Source organism: Protopterus annectens, chromosome 8.part0 (assembly GCF_019279795.1).
Source record: "Protopterus annectens isolate FY-2018-M chromosome 8.part0, PAN1.0, whole genome shotgun sequence".
In the NCBI taxonomy this organism is placed as follows: domain Eukaryota; kingdom Metazoa; phylum Chordata; order Ceratodontiformes; family Protopteridae; genus Protopterus; species Protopterus annectens.
Window position 1 is genome coordinate 1,370,153,746 of NC_056741.1, and position 22,815 is coordinate 1,370,176,560.

At 41.7% G+C, this 22,815-nt stretch overlaps 1 protein-coding gene across 6 annotated transcripts in view; it reads left to right on the plus strand.

Moving 5' to 3' along the window:
* Positions 1-22,815, plus strand: part of CEP164 (centrosomal protein 164) — a 1,424,585-nt gene that overhangs the window by 1,220,631 nt on the left and 181,139 nt on the right. For all 6 annotated transcript variants that reach the window (XM_044080950.1, XM_044080952.1, XM_044080951.1 and 3 more), the window contains one exon: positions 10,980-11,046. In XM_044080950.1, the coding sequence (XP_043936885.1) occupies positions 10,980-11,046 (67 nt within the window). The remainder of the gene's footprint in view (positions 1-10,979; positions 11,047-22,815) is intronic.

Sequence of the window (22,815 nt, forward strand, 5' to 3'; positions counted from 1 at the left end):
TGGAAGGCTTAATTATGCAAGGATTAGAGGAAGATGAGGCTCAAGAATTAAATAGCTAAGATATGGAGGGATGCGATAAAATAGTGATGTGTAACTGGTTAACAGGGACTTCTCCCGGAACAGATGGTATTTCTATGAAAGCTTGAAAACTGGGAAGGAAAAGTAATAAAGATCTGGAAGATCTTGTTTAAAAATATTTTAGGGGGGGGCTGTGCCAGCTTCTTCGTATAAGACTATGGTGGCTTTATTACCCAAAAGGGTAAATGCCCTTCAGACCCAGCTTCATATACACACATTTCAAATTTAAACCACAATTATAAAGTATTTATGTCTATACTAAGAGAATGGTAAATGTTTCCAAAAGTGATAGATATGGATCTGTGTGGTTTTGTGGAAGGGAGGCAAGCATTTGACAGCATGACTAGAACAGTGTTGATTCAGAGGGAAGTAGAGAGTAAGAAAAATGCTACTACTGCTTGTACGTCTTGATACAGAAAAAGCATTTGATAGAGTCAGCTGGGATTTTATGAGTAGGACAATGGTAGCATTTGGTTTCCCTTATAAAATAATGGAATTGATAAGGAGGATATATGAAGGGTCAGAGGTGAGAATTGAAGTGTCAGGGTTTCTGTCTGATGAGCTGTGGTTGAACAGAAGATCCAGGCAGGGATGTCCTGTTCCCCTTTTTTATTTGCTTTATATATAGAACTATTAGCAAAGAAACTAAGAGACTTACAAGTTCAAGTATGTAACTGATATGGTAATAAAGAAACGTTAGCTGTATTTGTCGATGATATTATTCTGCATTTGATAAATATAAAAAAGTACATTTTGGTGTTGTGGAACTTTGAGACTGCTTCAAGTTTTTTCAGGATACAAAACAGATGAAGATAAAATAAAACAAAGGCTAGAGCAGTGCAACTATGTACTCATGCATGACTTGGTCAGGCATCACCCATATTTATTTAGAAATTATAAGGTGAAGTATTTAAGTAAATGGATTAAAAAGGATTCTGATAAGGCTGCTAAGGATGTGTTATAAGAGACTAAACAAAATATATTATAAAGACTGAGAAGCTAGAAGCTCTTGATTATGGGTATATATAGTAAGATAGAAACAGTGAAAATGTTTTTTCCCTTTAGTTTATATATGGGTCAAGCATTTTTTTAACCAGAAGTTGCGCATGATAATTAACAAAGACTTATTAGGTTCATAGGTGTGTACTAGACTAATGGCCCTGGAACCTTTACAAGCCTAGCCCATAGGATTACCCTGGCATCGTGCCACCTGACCTTAGTTCCCAGTGCCTTTGTCGAGTAAAGCCACTGGAGTGATCCCTAGGATGAATTTTCTATTTCCCATCCACTCATCAAGATTCCTCTTGAAGAGGGCCAGTGAGGTGCTCTGCTTGACATGTATGGGAAGTATATTCCATAGCATGGGCAGTCTCTGGGTTATGAACCTGTCCCTCCAGCATGTTCTGTTGATTGTGGTAATGAGGTTGCGGTCTCTTGAGCATGTGGTGCGGAGGGGTTGAGATTTCCTTAGATGCAGCATTTCTAACAGAGCTGGGTCAGACATGACTTTGTAAGTCAAGCAGAGATCACCTCTAAATAGGTGATATGAGACAGAGAATAGTTGGACTTTTTTTAGTCTGCCCATATAGGACAAATGTTTAAGGCCTAGGATCCTCATTGGGAGGTACTTTTGCAGCCTCACCAGTTGTTGCAGGTGTTTAGTGAGGTACATGCCAAATGGGGCATTGTACTCTATGACTGGCCTAATGAGGAAAGAGTAGAGGGAGACAATGACCTCTTTCTTCCTGTATCCAAAACCTTTAGTAATGAGATGTGCCACATAGAAGGACTTTCTGACCCCAGTGGCAATGTGGTGGTCAAAAGAGAGGTTGCTGTCAACCTGTGTTCCCAGATCTCTTATAGCACCTTCTGTGTTGGGAGGGGAAGAAAGCAAGAGTTTACTAGGACAAGCTGATTCTCCCCAATGAACAAAGCGGTTTAGGATTACCTGATTTAAAGGAATACTTTAGAGCTACGTAGTTATGGCTCATTTGCATAACTCAAGCAATCATTTATAAACAAATGCGGAAAGGAGTACTGATGAAACAGAGGTAGAATTCAAATATAAGGACACGCAGGATTTTAGATGCAAGCCCTTAATGAGAATAACAACAAACATGTAAAATATGATATTCATAAAGTAGTAGAAAGAATTCCAAAATGTAAGACAACATAAGAATAGAGAAAGAAGAGTTTAATAATAGAGATGACTGTAAGCAGGGTTGTAGAAAATAGGTAAGGGGGGCAGGGATTCACTGACAGAAATTAACAAAGGAACCAAAATATTGGGAGCAAGTAATTAGGGAGGAAAAGGTAATACAGTGGATGAGGCCAAGCAGATGTTTGGAGTATAGGTTAGAGACTGATTTCTGTATCAGGGATTGGTAAGAGAGTATAGGCAATGGGAAAGGGATAGGGTAGTGCTAAGTGAAAGACCAACTCTGGTTGAGTTTTTAGTTTAGAACACAAGTTACTGTTTAAAAAGGGGATAATTAGTAGAGTATACAAAATATTGCATGATGGTTGTAAGAATCAGGCTTAACAAGTTTTAAAAGAATGTGAAGAGAGATTACCAAGGCAATTTACAAAGGAGCAGTAGGAGGACATCCATATGGCTCTCAAATATGGAACCAACTCTAGAAGGTTTAGGATTTTTAAATGGAAATGTTTGCAAAGGTATTTTTGTACCCCATACAGAAATCAAGAGTATTTTTTCTTGGGTAGATGGCAAATGCTGGAATTGTTATGAGAAAGAGAAATGTAATTGAGAATGTGAGTGCTTTTTTTTGGGAGGGGTATAAAGAGTTTCTAGATTTTAAAAATTCCATACAGAGTCCTTTTAAGTGGTTGCACCTAGGGGAATGTTGTTTTGTAGCTGGGACACAGGATCTGAATTGCCTAGACATAGTAAGGCCTTACTACGTTTAATGCTATTGGCTGCCAAAAAAGTAGTTGCTAGATAATGGAAATCTAAGTCGTAGCCAATTGTAACTGAAGCATTGATTATTCTAAATGAGGTAAAAGAACTGGAGGTGGTATCTTTAAAATGGGATGGAGTAAATTTCAAAGAAATAAATGGAATTTTTAGGAACAGTATGTGCAAGATAACATTCAGGAGAAGGATAAATGAAATTTAAGGGAAGGCAGGCGTTGAGCAAGTTATGCAATGCTGGAGTGAATGAAAAGTGATAAAAAGAAGACTTAAGTGTACTGCATAAAAATAAAAATGGAAGTGTTGTTAAGTTGTAATGCCATTGTGTTTTATTGTTTTACTCTAATTTTGTGTGTGTACCTACGTCATTTTTAAGATGTTAAAAAAAAAATAAAATATTAACTCTCTGAACCCTTTTATCACTCATCACAGTTCATGCCCTGACCATTCTGGACCTAAAGGATGTCTGCCTGCATGTTTTCATACCCAAAAACCTCAGAAAATTTCTCTGATGTGCTCATTGGGACACATTTTCAGTTTTCATCTTTAGTGTTTGGCTTTTCTTCTCTTTCCAGAGTCTATGCAAAATGTATGACTCTTGTAATTGCCTATTGCAGGATAAAATGGGATCCAAATTTTGCTCTGTCTAGATGATTGCCTCATCCTATTGGATTCTCTGCAGGAGATTCATAAGGCTTTAGAGTTCACAGTGAATTGTTTCAGGAATCTGGTCTTGGCATTAGTACAGCAAAGTTGAACCTTACTCCCCCGAAGAACTTAGTCTTCTTGGGTGCCTACCTTCCTTCCAGATGCAAATTGAGCCATCCCACAATTAATTTTGCAAAACATTTTGCAGAAAAGAGAAATTAAAGTAAGGGAGTTAGTCAGGTTGCCGGGCTACAAAGCATGCTAGATTTTTTATGGTGCCATGGGCCTGTCTGCTTCTGTTTCTACATAGAAAAAGGGAAAGCCAAAATAAACTCCCTCCTTTTCTGGGCCAGAAAGATTTCCCCTTTTCTATACCAGCCCGCAATAGCAGTCATTGGCAAAGGAGTTCTCCTTTCTCAACTTGAATATGGGCTCCCATTTTTTTCTTATGCCTCCAAGAAAAACATTGCCACATACCAGACTGTCCCTAACAGCATCTTCACATTCATTACAAACTCACTTCTCTGTATCACTCTAGAAAAAAACAAAAGACTACCCTTAAAACAAAAATCTAACCTACTTTTAGGATTACAGCTCTACAAACTACTCCAGCTTCGCACATTTACTCCCCTTCCAGTTGGACTTCAAGAAAAAAAAACTCATACAACCTGAGATACTACTCACAAACCACTCCAACTCTCATTATCCCTAGAATCAAACTGCACATGCTTTCTTCTCTCGCCATCAACTCTTTGGTAAGCTCTCCCCATCAACATTAAGGAAATCAACACTTATTCCAAATTCATAATGTAACTCAAAAAATCACTTTTTCATCCAAGCCTGATTCCTGATTCAACACAGGCCAGATCACCTAACCTATTTCCTTTCCAAATCTCTTCTCGCCTCTCTCAAGATTCAGTGAAGACTGACAATTTAGAAACAACTGTATTTATTGTACATTATGCTCTGCTCTATTGTACACTGCGCTGTGTTTTTTTTCTATGGAATTAGTCTGAACTACTCTGTTGTTGCCTACATTTCTGTATTGAAATTGGTCAGTATTGATCAGTGCACTATCCTGGCAAACAAAAATAAATAAATAATATGAAGCAGCTCAAGTGGTGTTTTAGGAACAGATACTGTTAGCACACCCACTCATTAGAGACTGACTTCCACTGCTGCCATGCATTGGAAAGGAGAGCTAATGACAGATACAACAATGCATTCAGAACGAGAGAGGGCTGGTTAAAGCACTACAACCGTAATGTAACTTGCCCCAGATTCCTCACACCTTGGAAGACAGGATGAGAAGAAAAATGCATAAATGTAAAAAAGCAACAATAGAGGCTATCCTAACCTTCAAGGCTTTCACGCATACCTTAAAGGAGGGTGTTGTACAGGTAAGTCTCAACAATACCCCAGTCTTGTGGTACATAAATAAACAGGCACTCATTCATATCTGCAATATAGACTAGCCATGCAGGCCTGTGAAATACACACGGAGGTAGGAATGACTCTTGTTGCAAGTGTATATTCTTTCTCTACAAAATGTTCTGGCAGACAAGCTGAGAAGATCTCAAGTAGCCCTAGGAAAGGATGCTCCACAGTAATGTGTTTCTGGATCTGACCAGGATGTGGCATGACGAACAATGGACTTGTTAGCCTGTTATGTAAACGTGTAGCTGAATAAGTTCTTCTACGGGACAGCAACTCCAGGAACTTGGGAAATAGATGCTTTCTCCCTAAATTAGACAGGTCTGTTTCTTAACACATTTCTTCCAGGACCCTTGATCCCCAGGGTACTAGGAATAGCCATAATTGATTTTGATAGAACCTTTTTGCTCAAAGCAACACTGTGTCTCTCTGCTGAACAGCTTAGCAGAAGAAAACTGGTGACCTCTGATTCAGCATGCAAACCTGCTAAGAACAAAGGGCCCCTTTTGCAGCCTGACCTGACCACTCTAAGGCTGAGGGCTTGGATTATTTCACATTCATCCCATGTGGGTTCATGCATGCAGATGACATGCTTAATATTATGAGGGAAGCTAGGAAACTATATACTAGAAAACATACCTTGCTAAATAGAAAATATGCCAATCCAGGAACCTTGACCCAGATAAACTGACTACAGTCCTGGAGTACCTGACAGGCCTTTACAAATCTAACATAGCTTATACAGCTTTCAAAGTGCATGCTGCTACCATTTCAGCTTGTCTAAATATGTACCCACCCTTATTGTCTAGTCTCTTCTTTTAAGCAGTTTTTAAAAGGGATCCTGCCTCTTAGAATTCCTTTAAAGGAAATTGCTTCTCACTTTTTTTTTTTTTTTTAGTTTCTCCATATCTTTTGGGTTCCCAATACAATGACGGGAATGGACCCCATTCCTAAGTCAAAGTACAATTAAAGTTCATGAAATTAGTATTAGTTCAATCTTTGATGTCAGCCAAACGTGCTCTTTGCAGTATCTGCAGTGTGCCCAGTAATGAATCCTTCTGCAATTCGTATGGAGTTACATGTATAGGTAACATATCTAATTACGATTGTAAATTCTTTTTTATAAGACCCATTGTTCCTACTACTGTTGAAACTGTTTGGGTATCTATCTTCCACATTGCTCTTGTTTCTCCTTGCAAATATTGATATTTTATGACTTTGTGTCTATATGCAAGACACTGTAGTCACTGAGTGTAATGATTTCAGTTATTAAAGATACTTTTGTCTTCTTTTCATGGACCGCTGTCTTTTGAACTGTTGTTAATGGGTGATCCCATGTGATGTAGACTTAATAATTTTCTATGATGCTTTGCGGCTCATTTTTTCCAGTGTTTTTCAGCTACTTCAGTATTATAATGTTTGCACAATCCCCAGTGCAACAATCTTGCCACATTATTATGCTTTCAGTATACAGTCCTTCTGCCATTGATATGTCACAACCGGCAACAAGGTGTGCGACTGTTTCCAATTCTGTTGTAAAAAACCTACATTTGTCTATTTCTCCCACATGTTCAATGGAATTTGTAAACCAACTAGCCCACCATCTTGGACTATCAGTATTAACCTTTCATCTTTTGGTTTGAATTCGCCTCTCCTTAACCATTCCTGCGTTTGATCCTGATCAACATGAGGTTCTTCCAGGAGTTTTCTATACTTGCAACTATACTTATGGATTTTCCAAATTTTTCTACCTTCTCATCTGATCCTTCACCTTATATTATTTCTTTTGTTTTTTGGCACATTCAGTTGCTGCTTGATTTTTATCTACTTCGAGTTTGATTTCCATTCCTGCGTGATACCGATATGCTTCTGCTGAGAAGGGAAGTCATCTTAGATTTATTCTCCTTAAGTTTTAAAACTTTCACTACAGTTGGATCTTATGAGGTCAGCGGATATGTGCACAGTCCCTTGATTGCAGATCTATACATGTGATCAATTTCAAGGAGGCCCATACCTCCTTTGGAACAGGGAGTATATAATCTTGATATGCAGTGATTTTTATAAATCATTTGGTGAGCATGAATCATCCTTCTTGTTTTCTGTCTAATCTATCCAACACCTTTTATGGCCAGTCAGTTAGGACAGGAAGAAGAAATTGGTTTGTAGCTTGAATTTTGTTCCTAGATATCAACTCTGTTTTCAGGATTAATTTAAGTCTTCTAAAGTATTCCTTACTAAGTTTTATTCACATTTGTTCATGTTTTATTGTTGATCCTTCATCAATTCCCAAATATTTATAAACTCCCTCTTGCTCAAGTTCTTTTATATCACATTCTTGTCCCAAACTGATGTTTTCTTGGTGCTGCAATTTTCCTGCTTTAAAGGTTGCTTTTGCACATTTATCAAGACCAAATGACATTCTTATGTCATATGAAAAAGTTTTGACTACTTATAGTCATGCAGCAAGACATAGGGACTCCAAAACGTCCAGTTTCAACAAAAAACTTTTATTGTCGACACCACAAACACTTTCACAGACTAAGGTGCTTCTTCAGGTAATGTCTGTCAGACTAAAAAAAACTCAGTTTAAATACAATATACTACCTCCCCTGATTAATCATGTGACATTAAGGCACTCAAATTATTTAAACAGTCTCATAAAAGCATATGCATAGCACCTAAGTACAGAAATCATAATACATTCATAAAAATGCATATGTAACAGATATATATATATATATATATATATATATATATATATATATATATATATATATATATATATATATATATATATATATATGGGTCTACTTCGAATAACCGAAGCGCCATGTCACCGACACCCGGAAGACCGAGACGGAACGACCGAACAGGTAGGTTACCGAAAACGCGATATCCCGACAGCTGAGAGACCGACAACGGCAGCGTGTGAGTGCGATCCGGTAAGTGTGCGAAAGTGAAAGATTTAGGATTGGGGAGTGGACAGGTAAGTGTACGATAGTGAGGGATTTTAGGTTAGGGTGTGGGAAAGGTGAGTGTGCGGTAGTGTCGGACTAAGGGTTCCGGTAAGGTAAGTGTGTGGAAGTGACGTAGAGCAGTGTAGGGAAGGGTTAAGTGTGTCAGGGTTAGAATGCGGGTGGAGTGAGTGTGCGAGTGACGGGCTGAATGTTTTAGGGTGGGTTAAGTGAGTTAGGGTTAGGGTGCAGGTAGGGTAAGTGTGCGATAGTGACGGTGTTGAGGTTTAGGGGTGGGTTAAGTGAGTTAGGGTTAGGGTGCAGGTAGGGTAAGTGTGCGATAGTGACGGTGTTGAGGTTTAGGGGTGGGTTAAGTGAGTTAGGGTTAGGGTGCGGGTTGGGTAAGTGTGCGATAGTGTCGGACGTTAGGGTTAGGGTTTAGGTTAAGGTTAGTGGATATGTTGTTGTGTGCAATGTGTAGTTGACGTTTTTTGTGTCGGTGTAGTGGTGTTCGGTTTTTTAAGTTGGTGGTGTTGTGTGTTTTCGGTTGTTTGGGGTCGGTAACTTGTGTGTTGGTGAATCGGAAGTTCGGTGATAGAAAGTAGACCCATATATATATATATATATATATATATATATATATATATATATATATATGTATATATATAAAACATAAAAATAATACAAAGGCAAAAGACATTCAGTGTCGTAGGTTCCTAGATTTCAGCTTAAGTTTAATAGGAACCAAATCATTGAGTCCATGCCCACTATCACCTCTCAGTCTAATGATCCCCTTAGACTCAAGGTGCTCAGTACTATTCCTGATGTCACCCCCTCTTAATGTCTTGTGCACCCTCCCTATAACCAAAAACTTGAGTGTGCTCAGTACCACTGGCAATGACATGTTTTGCAAGGGTGTTAATTTTATTCCCTTTGATAATATGATAAGATGTTCCTTTATTTTTTCTCTAAGCATTCTATCCATCTTAAGTACATAAAATTTTGAAATAATAAATGGGCCAAGTAAACAACGTGGAAGGTGCTATAGGTAGCAAAGACTTTGAACCTATATATTCTGTCCTGGTCAGGGTGTGTGAAAGTAGAATTGCTGTCAGTTTTTGTGATTTTTTTTTACTGCTACTTCCTTCTACAACAGGGCGGCCATCCTCCCTCTGGGCCTGGCCTAGCACCATTGTAGGAAAGTTTCTGTATTTTGAGGATTCTACACTGTCATTTTTTCCAATATTGGCACCAGTGCACCTGCTAGGATTGGGCACTTTTTTATCCTGGGTCTTGTATACCTAGCTGTCTTTTTTTTAATGTTTGACCAACTTCTGTCCATGATATACGCTGTATAAAATACAGTCTACATATCAGTGTCATCTTGATGAGATTTTGTGAAAAACAGGGTCCACCTCATGATGGCACTCATCAAGACATGAGGATGAATTCAATTTCAGCAATACTACTCTGCTTTACTTACTGACTTATCTCTCCATTCGGACCTCATTGCTTCACTCGTTTTAATTTCTCAATATCTTTTGGGTTTCTGATACCATGATGGGAATGGATCCCATTCCTAAGTCAAAGTACAATTAAAGTTCATGAGATTAGTATTGTTTCAATCTTTGATGTCACCCATAAGTGCTCTTCGCAGCACCCGCAATGAGCCCTGTAATGACTTCTCCTGCAATTCGTACAGCATTACATGGATTGGTAACGTATATAAATACAATTGCAGATTATTTTTTATAAGACCTGTTGCTCCTACTACTATTGTAACTGTATGGGTATCTTTCTTCCACATTGCTCTCATTTCTGCCTGCAGATCCTGATATTTTATGACTTTGTGTCTCATTTTACACAACACACTGTAGTCACTGGGTATGGCGATTTCAATGATCAGTGCTACTTTTGTTTTCTTTTCATAGCCTTATTTTCTAGTCACTGGTATCCACCTGTCGTACTGTCTGATATGGGAATCTTCCAAAAATGTGAGGACTGCAGCAGTGGATGTTGTAATGAACATAGGACAGTTGTCTTTGCCGTAAATATGGATGTTCTGGGAGATTCACTATTGCAGTCCAGATACCATCCATCCTTTCCCTTTTTGACTTTTTGTCAATGTTCTGATCAGTTTATTCTTTATCCTGTGGTTTGGGGTGGCTCCCTAGTCCTTTCTTTACTCTTACTCTCCTACCAGGCTTCCCTTTGTTATTTTGTTTGTTGTTATTCCTCGGAGAGGGAGATTGTGGACGTCTGGGTTGGACCTGGGGTGTAGGGTTTCCTCTCAGACTTTGGCTGCAAAGTCCTTTACCTGGTTATTGCTAGGGCAAGAAAGATCAGAAGATGGTTTTGGCCACCTCACATCTTAATAGAGTACTGCTGCACTTGGGCCCTGCTAGGAGGGTTTTGGCTGAATCCCCAGGGATGATAAAACTCTGGTAGACAGGCTGGCCAGTCAGGCTACCTGCATGCAGGATTTCCCAGAAGTGAGGACTGCAACAGCGAGTCTACATTTATAGTAAGTTCCTAACTCCACAGTACTTTTCTTCTTCTTTTTTTTTTACATATGAAAATAAGTTGTTCCTTTTCTCACTTGTGAAAAATAAACAAGGCGCATTGGTCAAATCTGAAAACTTGACAGTTTTGCTGATCAAGTATAGTAAAATACTACTCATAATTAAATGGCCTAATATAACTTTTTACATTAACATTACTGAAATATATTAAAAGAAGACTGTGGATTGCATGTGACTGTTTTTGTCAGAGTAGTCGGTACTGGAGCATTCTAAGTTAGTGAACAGAAATCTTCCTAATTTATACATAAACCCACTTTCTCTCTTGTTTATGTAATAAAGTAGTTTGCACTGTTTACTTTGTTATAGTATTGTATTGTATCAGTTTTTTCTTTTTAATTTTTTTTTTCTTAGGTGGGATTCCATCGCTTAGTGGGAACCGTGCACCGCTGGATGGCAGATTTGGATATATGTCTGCAGGGTAGGCTTCCTTTACAGAAGAGAAAGCACGTGTGTGTGTGTGTGTGTGTGTGTGTGTGTGTGTGTGTGTGTGTGTGTGTGTGTGTGTGTGTGTGTGTGTGTGTAAAATAAAGTTATATTTTACAGAGAGATAGAGAGCTTTGCAAAGGGCAACATTTTCATGTTACTTAGTTATTTGTTTCAAAAATGACTAATTCCTGCTTGTTATCTTATTATACTGCTTAATTATATTTATGGAAGCAGCCTTATTAATTTCTACCAAAATAGCTGCCCTGTTGCATGAGCCTTTACCAAGCATCCTTTTGCGGGGGAGGGGTGACTTGCTGTTCTCTGTAGCTTGGCTGCTGCATTGCATTCTAAGACATATGTGTACCTTATTTCTGCATTCTTACATACGTACTGCAGCCTTATTTATACCTGCATGATTTTTATGGTCTGCTTCAGTCTTCATTCCTGAATGATTTCCTAGGTACCTAACCTTTTTTGTGTTTGCATGACTGCCCTAGATGTCTGCTTTGATTGTGTGGCAGAAGTTTGACACAAGTGTTTTAACACTGAAAAGTGTGCAAACCAGTGTTATCTGTTAGAAAAACAATGAACATCAAAAGTTGCTGAAATAGTATTAAAGTATTTTTTACACCATTGCTTCTCACATACCAACTAGCTGCACTTTGGAGTTAGGAAAATTCTCTCTGAGACAGTGAAATCTCAGAATTTGTATTTTAGTACCAAGTATTTGTAGATTCATTCTTTTTCAGGTATTCCAAGGCCATTAAGTCTCATGAGCATTTGTGCCTAGCTAGTACCCTGCCTCAGGCATCTCCTCCTTTCCAAAGGACTGCCATACCATCAATCCTGGAGTAAATTTGTGGATACTCATCCAGTCATCTAGTTCATGTTTAAAGGAAGGTAGTGAATTCTCTGTTTAACCTGCAGGGGAAGCTTATTCCAATGGTTTGGGAGGCACTAGGTTAGAAACCTCGACTGTATTTATTTATCTTGTGGTAAAGATGTATGTCCCTCATTCTAGTATTGTTGGGGATATTGGATTTGCAAAGAAATAGGAGGTCCAGGTCAGTTGAGTTTCTAACACTGCGGTAAGGAAAATGGAGATCTCCCCTCAGATGTCTGTAAGACACTGAATAAAGGGATAGAGCTTCCAGCCCACCTTGATAGCGCTGGGATTTAGGCCTGTGATGTTTTTGGTTAGGAACCTTTGAAGTCTTACTAATTGATATGTTTAGTAAGAGACATCCAAAAGGGGGCTTTGTACTCAACAAATGGCCTGATCAGTGATGAGTATAAGGCGTGATTACGTCTTTATACCTTGGTTATATTCCTTTGGAAAGTAGCTGGGCTAAATAATAGACTTTCCTGATGGCAACTGTTCCATGATGGTTGAAAGAGAGAGATAGCTATCAACTCAGGTACCTTGGTCCCAAATTGCATCGTCATTTTGCAGAGGTGTGTTTTCTATACAGTGTGATGAGGGGAGGGGTTGTCTACCAATAATAATGATGCTGCACTTTTTAGCATTTAGCTTGAGCCCATTGTTGCACACTAAGAGCTTACTAAGGCAAGTTCATTCTGGAAGGTTTGAGTATCTTAGTGTGACTTGACAACAAACACAAGTTTGTAATAGTCTACAGACTTTGTTAGCCAGACATCTTTGCACTATGCATGGAAATATGAGAAGTAAATAACCAAAAAGGAGTGGTCGTAGCACTAAGCCCTGAGGGACAGTGCTGGCTACTTTCATACTGTCAGATGAAATACCTGCAGTTCACACTGTGTGGGTTCTGTCCTTCAGCCAGTTTGCTGTCCATCTTACCACAGATGTATCAATTTTTAAAGCATTTAGTTTTTGTATGATGTTAGCATGGTGAATAGTGTCAAAGGCCTTATTCAGGTCAAGATATGCTACATGTACTGATTGGCCACCATCTACAGCCACAATAACTCTTTCATAGAAATTTACCAGTTTAAATAGAGTAGATTTGTCCTTTATAAAACCAAACTGATGGGGGTCAAAACTAACAAGATTCTTGATATCACAGTATGAAGCCAGTTATAATACGTTCCTTGAGTTTTCAGATGAGGCTTCTAAGGCTGATAGGCCTGTAATTACATGGGATCATACCAGTAGCTAAACATAAGTCAAACAGTTTGATGATTGTGTCTGCAAGAGCATGTTTAACACTATTAATTAAATAACCAGGTATTATCACATCCAACAGAGGAAGTATTTTAGATTTGGTTAGAATTTTCAGTAAGTGATCTTAAGAGCTAACTATGCATCAGAGTTCTGTCTTGCTCCCTTCTGCTTCAGCCTCCCTTGTCTTCACATTACTTTTCTTGACACTTACTTGTCTGTTTTTTTTTTCCATGACTTTTCTTGATGTCCATTCTTTTTTTAAATATATTTGTTAACCAGATCTTCCCACTGGATCAACCATCCCTTTTTAGGTGTGACCCAAGAGTACCATCTGGCTATGTGACTTGTTCAGAGTCAAACAGTAAGCAAATAGAGGTGGGAGGAATCAAACCATGTACCCTTTGGGTACAGGAAACAGCTCATTAACAGTTCAGGGCCTTAATACTCTGTGCTAACTGCCATGTGAATTTGGTAACAAATGCGTAGTGGCTTATTAGTAACTGAAGCAGGTTTTTCTCTATCTGTGTGGGATTTTGGGAAATGTTCTCATTAAAGATTCTTCATTGTAAAGGGCAAGACAGATGAAATTCATTAAATTTTATCAATTGATGAGGGTAACTCGTATGTTTTTGTGCTTTATATCTTTTGGGAAAATAAGCATAATATCCTACTTCAAAAAGAGAAAACCCATACATTAGGAATTAGTCATTCCTACAAATTGTCATACCATATCTTCATTTCATAGTGATGTGCTCAGGTGCCACAGATGCTGGAATGGCTAAAGCCTTGGTAGTTCTTTTAGCAGTACAACTTAGCGGTGCTGAGCATGTAAAGTGCCGTAGTATGTAGTTCACAGCTAGGCCAGCAGCACTTCTGAGTATATCTTTGCCACTAGGAAAACGTGTGTTTATTCCACTTTAGCTTCCACTGAGCCATAATGCTGTTATTCTTACAGGACCTCACTTATTTCTTCATTTGCTCAGATGTTTGCTCACTTAAACTGTTTGGCTGTAGGAGATTGCAGCTTCTGGGTTGATGACATGCCAGTGGCTCTTACATATGAATTCCTTTCTGTTTTGCAAGGATTTGAGTTTTACAGGTTACTAGCTTTTCAACTAGTAATAAAAAGACATTCATTAGCATTTACTTTCCAGCTGAGTTGGGTCATCTCTGACCTGATGGTGGGGCTTATCTTTTCGTGTGATCACCATATGTTCCAATTTACTGTGGCTCTCCCCTAGTAAGGTCATGCACTTTTGAGTGTCTCTTGTACAGGAACTTAAAACATGCAGCACCTAATGATCTACATGTTAAGTTGTCAATCTCGCCTTCATTCTTGCTTGATGGGTTTGCTAAGCTCGAGAGTCACTTTTACCAGCTCGAGGCAGCCCCATATCCCATGATGCAAGGCGGTACCCAGATTGAGGTCCTCCTTTTACCAGCTCCTGGTAAGTGATTCTCTTTGGATATTTAAGCCCCTTTTCTTAAAACCCTTAATTGTTAGTTATTAGTTAATTTTTTACCTTTTGTGACAGAAAATCCCTGTCTTTTCTAATTATTTTAGTCAAATTTACCCATCCCATCCCCTCCCTGTTAGGGTGTGTGTGTTGTTTATAGAAATACCTTTTTGGGTAATTTATTTAAGTTAATTTTTGACTGGTGTGTGTGTGTGTTTGTGTAAAGCACCATGTCAAAGGAGAGGGTCTCAGGTTTTAAGAAGTGTGACTCGTGCTGTCAGAAGATGTCTCTGACAGACGGTCACACTTCTTGCCTGTATTGCCTGGGCCCTCTTCACCTGCAGGACTCCTGTGCTATTTGTCATTCCTTCAGCCAGAGAGTCCTGCAGCAAAGACGTAATAAACTGATCCTTAGGGGCCTTCTTGCCGAGGGCTCTCCGGCAAGTCGGCTCCTTCCAAATCAGTTAAATCTTCCAAGGCCCAGGCTTCTGTATCTAAGCCTGCGGCCTCGGCTCGACTGCATTGAGTCGAGATCGGCTGGAGCTGATTCTGGCTTAACAGCACCGATGCCTATCGGTGCCGAATCTGTATCGACCACTTCGATGTCGGCTCCGATCGGTTCCGACACCCATGTGGCAGTGTCGGCGGCTGTATCGCCCGCTGGAGCCGATACATCGAGGCTTCCTGTCGGCTCCGAGAGGTCGGCTCCGACAGGATCTATAGTATCGGCTCCGGTGGGTCCTTCCCGGAAGAGGGCGGGGGGTCCTTCCTTGGGGCCGATACTCTTCACCTCTTCTATCGGAACGGAGCCATCGGAGCCGATCTTCAAGGTCATCCAGGTTGTCAGATCATGACCTAGAGAGAGTGGTCAGTAGATTACTTAAGTCACAGGTACTGGCCCAAATGTTACACAGTCCGTCTCAACAGACGACTGTTGGTCCACACCCCGTTACAGTTCCTCCTTCAACTCTACCCCAGAGCTTGGAGTTGGAGTCTTCGGGAATGGTTACTGCTACGGCTGGAGGACGGATACCCCCTTCTGTTCCTTCAGCCTCTACTCTTATCTCCTCTTGAGACCTTCCTTAGAGGGATTCGTGGTCGGGCTTCCATGGTCTCCTCCGAGGTGAGTGGCATCGGACCCTTGTCCTTCCCCTTGGAGCCTCGGCCTTGGTGAGCTCGGCACATCTGCCTCGGAGACTTCCCTTCGGTGGTTCCTGGAGTTCCTAGCTCTTCGGAGCGGTTCTCTCGGACCAGCCTGGGGGGGGGAGCATTCGAGGAAAAGAAGAGAGTACTGGCCACTGGTATCAGACAGCAGTCTGTTCCCGTAGCTCCTACCTCTATAGTACCTGTTGACATCTCTGCCACTTCTCTTGCTACAGGACCCAGAGATCCTCCGCCTCAGGTTTCCCCATTGGGAATTTCTCTTCCGAGGATTCTCCTGATGTTTGAGATCCTCCTAGGAAGAGGACGAAGCATGTAGACTCCCCGAGTCTGTCACTGATACTGACTTTGATGAGTCAGAGGGATCCCCTAGATCCCCTCTGAGGATGTCTCCTTCTCAGACATCCTAGAACTTCTGAAACAGAGGGAAACTGGCCCACCAACAATCCCTCTGAGGATGAGTCAGTATACCTAGAGGCGTTTGGATCTCGGCCCTCCACCTCCTGGGTGGGCAGCTCCTGACTCTGTAGAGCCAGTCCCTAGGAGGCCTTCAAAATTTATCACTGCCCCGTGTGACAAACAATTCCTTACTAAGGGTGTCCCGCTGATGCCATGGTGGTGGCTGCGCCCACCAAAGGAACTTGCAGATCCTTCCATCCTCCTAATAAGGACTCTAGGACCATGGATAGGTACGGTAAGCGGATGTTTTCCTCAGCGACCTTTGCTGAATTACCTATGTCACTTCACCAGACTCCAGAGGGATATCCTGAAGGAGCTGGGAGAAGTAGTTCAGGATCCTACAGCTGCAGGGGCTCAAGAAAAATTGAGCTAGGAACCCTCAATTCCATTGCAAACTCCTCCATGCTAATATCTTATGCTGCGGATGGAGCGAGCCGCAGGTACAGGTGTGGCTCTTAGACGCCAAGCCTGGATGCTATGTGATTTTATGGATCCCTTTAAGGCCCTTCACAAATTCTCCCTTTGATGGGTCAGCTTTGTTTGGCCCTCAGGTGAAGGAAACCTTGACCAGGTGCGAGCAGGACGGCAAGACTCTTTCTGCTGTTGGAGTCCGTTTTTCCACCCCTTCTAGACCTTATCCCAAAGGACAGAAGGAAGATGTGGTTCCGTAAATCCCAAGGAGTCACGCCGGATTCACGTGGTCAGTTTACCCCTAGAGGCAGAGGGGTAACAACAACAGACGCTCTAGAGGCAGAGGGGGTCCAAGAACCAGGGAAACAGGGAGCCTCTCTCTGACAAGCCCTTTCAGCATCCCTGAGGTGTTGCCCGGCTGTCCCTCCTTGGAGGCAGTCGGGAAGATTATCACTGTACCCAGAAGCCTGGCATTCCCTCACTCAAGACAGATGGGTACAGTCGATCATATCCAAGGGTTACATAATTCCTTTCGAGGAAAGTCCCTTCCCTCAAATTCCCTTCCAGATGTACCAAATTGCAGAGTTAGAAGTCTCAAAACTACTGCAAAAAGAGCCATTCAGCCAGTTACAACAGACCATTCAGAGCCGGAATCTACTCAAGGTTCTTTTTGGTCCCCAAAAGACGGGAGACTGGAGACCAATATTGATCTCAGCAGACTCAACAAGTCTGTCAGGAAGACAAGATTCGAATGGTCACTCTTCAGTCAATTCTGCCCTTCTTACAGAAGGACAACTGGATGTGCTCAATAGATCTTCAGGATGCACTATCACATCAAAATTCACAGACGCCAGGAGATTTCTCCGCTTTGGCTGGGGTCCAGTCATTTCCAGTTCAGAGCCCTGCCCTTTGGTCTCACTACAGCCCCCAGAGTGTTCACCAAATGCATGGCAGTGGTCACGGCTCACCTGAGACGTCAAGGATTCCAGGTGTTTCCGTATCTCGACGACTGGCTCCTGTCAGCCACCACCAGGCATCAGCGATTACACAATAGACCTTTGTTCTCATTTGGGCATCTCAATCAACTTGGAAAAGTCATCCTTATCGCCCTGCCAGTCTATTACCTTCATAGACGCAAACTTAAACACTGTTCGGATGTCAGCTACCCTTACAGAACAAAGAGTTTCAGACATTCAGACTCATGTCAGGATCATTCTGGCCAGCAAGAAAATACAGGCCAGAATGGTTCTAAAGGTATTAGGTCTCATGGCTCATTACTCTTCTTCCCCTGGCTCGATTCTACATGCCTTCTTCAGTGGATGCTGTTCACACAGTGGTCATACCAGCGTCACCAGATTCTGGTGACACAGACATAGCATCTTGCTTGGTGGATCACATCGTCTCAGGTTCACCAAGGCAGGTACTTTGTACCCCATCCCCGATAGCCACTGTCACCACGGATGCCTCCTGATCGGGTGGGGGTCATTATCAGGGCAGGATGGTTCATATCTGCACATAAATGTCCTGGAGATGAGAAGCCCTCAACGACTTTCTTCCCGTAGGGACAATTGCAGTCCACACAGACAACATGTCTGTAGTTTGGTATATCAACAAACAGGGCGGAACCAAGTCCTACCCCTTGTGTCAGACTATGGCAATGGGCGATCTCCTCTCATCGGTTTCTGGTAGCAACGCATATCCCTGGGAAAACCAACATTATAGCGGACAGATTGAGCAGAGCTATCCTCATGCCTCACGAGTGGTCTCTCAAGCAATCTATAGCGGAAGAGATTTTTCTGGAATGGGGTTTTTGCTACTCCCCAAAACAGCAAATGTCCAGACTTCTTCAGCCTCTTCCCTCTATCAGGCCATCCCCCAGAGACGCTCTGACCCAGGATTGGCCCCAGGGACTTCTTTATGCCTTCCCTCCATTTCCTCTGATCCCTCAGGTGATCCAGAAAGCTACCGCTTTGAGAGCCAAATTGATTCTCATTGCCCCTTACTGGCCTCGACAGGTTTGGTTCCGTTCCTCCATCATCACCTTTTGGTGCAGCGCATCTGGACCCAGTGCCAGATCTTCTGATTCACCAATCGGGTCAGCTGCACCGGTCAATCCCTTCTCTCAACCTCACAGCATGGTTGCTCCACTTCCTTCCTTAGCCAGGCTTCCTTTGATCTCTAACCCAGTTAGAGACATCATAGTAGCTTAAAATCCTCTACCAGGAGGATTTATACAAGCAAATGGAACTCTTATTGGGCTAAGGCCCAAAATATTGATCCTTTTACTGCCCCTGTTCAGGCAGTCCTGGACTTCTTAGCAGAGATTTTTCATGCAGGCTCCTCTTCTTCCACAGTCAGAGTTCAATTGGCTGCTATTTCCAATTTTCATGTCGGGATAGCAGATCATAATATTATGTCCCATAGGCTCTGCAGGGCCTTCTTGAAAGGAATTTTCCTACTAAAACCTCCAATCAGGAATCCTCCTCCTCAGTGGGATCTAAATTTAGTGCTGACATCCTTGATTCTTCCCCTTCGAGCCAGCTGTTTCTTGTTGCCTGAAATATCTTTCATGGAAAACTTTATTCCTAGTGGCTATTACATCTGCCAGGAGGGTGTCTGAACTTCATGCTCTTCGGTTCGACCCCCTATTTGGTTTTTCACAAAGACAGAGTATCTTTGAGAACTAATCCAACCTTTTACCTAAGGTCGCCTCAAAGAACAATCTGAATCAATCCATTGATCTCCCTGTATTTTTCCTAACTATTCAGATAGAGCTGAACAAAAGCTACATTATCTTGATGTCCACCGTCAACTTAGATATTATTTGGACAGAACAAAAATTTAGAAAATCTGATCAACTTTTTGTTTCCTATGCGGATAATAAAAAGGCCTTCCTGTTTCTAAAGTGACCTTGTCCAGATGGCTTTCTTCGGTCATCTCTGAAATTTATGGGAAAACAGCTGTGCTCAAAACCTAAAGCACATTCAACTAGGAGCTTAGCTACTTCTACAGCTTTTCAAGCTAGACTTCCTTTGGACACTATTTGTGCAGCGCCACTTGGGCTACTCCTCACACTTTTGTTTCCCATTACAAATTGGACTTGGCCTCCAGGGACAGAGCCAGTTTTGGCTCTACAGTCCTCAAGAGTTTGTTCCATTGAGCCACCCAGGATAGAGGTGCTAGGGGGTCCCATCAAGCAGAATGAAGGCGAGATTGACAACTTAACATTAAGAAGTTATGTACCTACCATAACGCTCCATGTTAGTTGTCTTCTCCCTCCTTCCCCTGGCCTGGACAAACCTTGTATAAGAAACTGTTATGCTGAAGACCATTCAGACCTGGTCCTTCTTCCATCTGTAAGTTTTCTTTCTTCCTTTGGGAAGTATTTTATGCTTGGTGCTATTGCCCTTTGTCAGCAAACGAGATCTGGGTACTTATGCATCATGGGATATGGGGCTGCCTCGAGCTGGTAAAAGTGACTCTCGAGCTTAGCAAACCCATCAAGCAAGAAAGAAGGCGAGAGAAGACAACTAACATGGAACGTTATGGTAGGTACATAACTTCTTATTTGTGTGCTTGGCAAATGTCTTTCGATCTAATGTTGATTTGATTTATTCCTTGCAGCTTTTATTAAGGTTGCTGATGAGGCTTTAGATACTTTTTTCCCACTTCAGGTATTTTACTTCTATAGTGGGTCCTGAGTACCATGGTACAGCAGTGATCTCTCTCAACTCAGGGATTAGGGATAAGGTTGGAACATTAATGGAGAAGGACCAGCTTGACTGAGAAAATGTTTAAACTGGAGGAGCACTTTATTGTTTACCAGTCAGAGGTTGCTCATAAGTAGACACTATTCTTGTACAGGGAAAACTACCCTGTCATCAAACCAACCAGCTTTGCTATTCTGTGTTGTGATCAGTATGCCTACTCTTCAATGAAGTTTGTACAGTCATCAGTCTTTTTATTGAAAGATGAATATTCATAGGATCATAGGAAGTTACTAGGCTAATGCCTCGAGGGCCCTTACAAGCCTAGCCAAATTTACCCTTGCTACCACGTTCAGCACCTCTTACCCCTGTCCAACATGGACACAGGTGGAACCCCCGGGGTGAACTTGCGGTTACCTGTCCAGTCATCCAGATTGCATTTGAAGAGGGCCAATGAGGTGTGGTGTTTGACATGAAGTGTCAGTCTGTTCCAAAGGTGTGGTAACCTCTGGAAGATAAATCTATCCCGCCAGCAGGATCTATTGATGTCACATACCAGGTTTAGGTCCTTAGAGCGAGTAACTGGTGTGCCATTTGACTTTCAAATGTACAGCATTTCCAATAAAGCAGGGTCAATGATCGCCTTATACACAAGGTGGAGATCGCCTCTGAGTAGTCAGTATGAAACAAAATAAAGTGCCAGTGATTTCAGCTGATCCATATAGGATAGCTACTGAAGACCTGGAATTTTCCTTGGAGGAACCTTTTTGGTCTCTCCAATTGCTGCAGGTGCTTTGAAAGGTACATACCAAAAGGGGTGTTGTACTCAATTATTGGACTAATAAGTGAAGAGTACATGGAGGTGAAAACGTGTCCTTTTCTCGAGGCAATGCCCTTATTTATGAGATGAGCCATATAGAATGTCCTTCTTACCACTGTGGAAACATGGTGATCAAAGGCAAGGTTGCTATCAACCTGAGTGCCCAGATCTCTCACCACTAAGTGCATACTTAGGACATTGCCGTTGATGTGGCAATTTGCAGGAACATCGCTCTTACTGAAAGGGATGATAATACATTTTTTTGCATTGAGTTTGAGGCCATGACTTTGGCACCAATCATTTGTTTGCGTAAGACCTTCTTTCAGGATGTTGACATTGTTTGGAGATTCTGTGACTGCACCCAGTTTGCAGTCATCAGCAAACTTTGTCAGCCACAGTCCCTTGGTTTTAGCTTGTACTTCAGAGAAATAGATTCCAAACAGTAGAAGTCCCTGAACCGATCCCTGTGGAACACCACTGGTTACAGGTCTGCTGCTGGAAGTGGATTCCCCTATTTTGGCCGTGTGGGTTCTATCAGTGAACCAGTTCGCAACCCACCTTATGATATAAGGTTGATATCTAGCTGGGAGAGTTTGTCAATGATGCCTGAGTGAAGGTTGGTGTCAAATGCCTTGGCTAGGTCTAGGTAGGCTGTATGCACATATTTCCCCTCGTCCAAGACCCTGGTGACTGTCTCAAAGAAGTCCACCAGGTTTAACAGGCACAATCTCCCTTTGACAAATCCAAACTGGGTAGGATATAGTGTTTGGAGATTAGCTATATCTTTGTTGATAAGGTCCATGATGATTCTGTCCATGGCCTTGCAGATAAGGCTAGTCAGGCTAATAGGTCTGTAGTTCCTGGGGTCAGTAGAGACACCACTTTTGTGCAAGGCGATAATAGTGGCTGCTTTCCATTAAGCTAGGATAAACCTGGTGCTTATACTGTGATTGAAAACAGTACCCAATGGTGATGCTAATTCTTGTTTGAGCCCATGTCGGATGCAGCCTGAGATGTTACCAGGTCCCATTGATGCTGTGTTTTTGACCTGCTCTTTAGAGATACAAGGTAGGGGACAGATGGTATAGATGTCATGAGATATATCTGGCGGGGACAGGGAAGTGAAGTGTTCACCAAACTTGTCAGCTAACAGTTTAGCTATCTCCACAGGATCAGTATATGTGTTACCATTAACTATCAGTTCAGTGCAGGTCTGGGCCTTACCTTTTAGGTTACGGATGTAACTAAAGAATGCCTTATGGTCGCCCTTTGTTCAGGAAGTTAACTTGGATTCGAAGTTTGCCTTGGAGGACTTCACAAGAAGTTTTATTTGCTTATTTAAGCTGAAGAGAGAGTTTCTCCAGTTTAGAGCCTGCTCCTTCTTACTCTTAGTGGTTTCTTCCTTTTATTATAAAGCCTGTTAATGGTGGTTGTCCACCAGGCAGGTTTACTGTTCCTTGAAGAGCTTGTTTTGGTTCTAACAGGTACTGCTGAGTCAATGCGGTTATACAGGTGCTTGTATAGGGTATTGGTGTAGAGCTCGGTATAGTTACCAGTTCCTTCTGGAGGAGTGCAGTGAAGCTATTTATACCATCCTGTA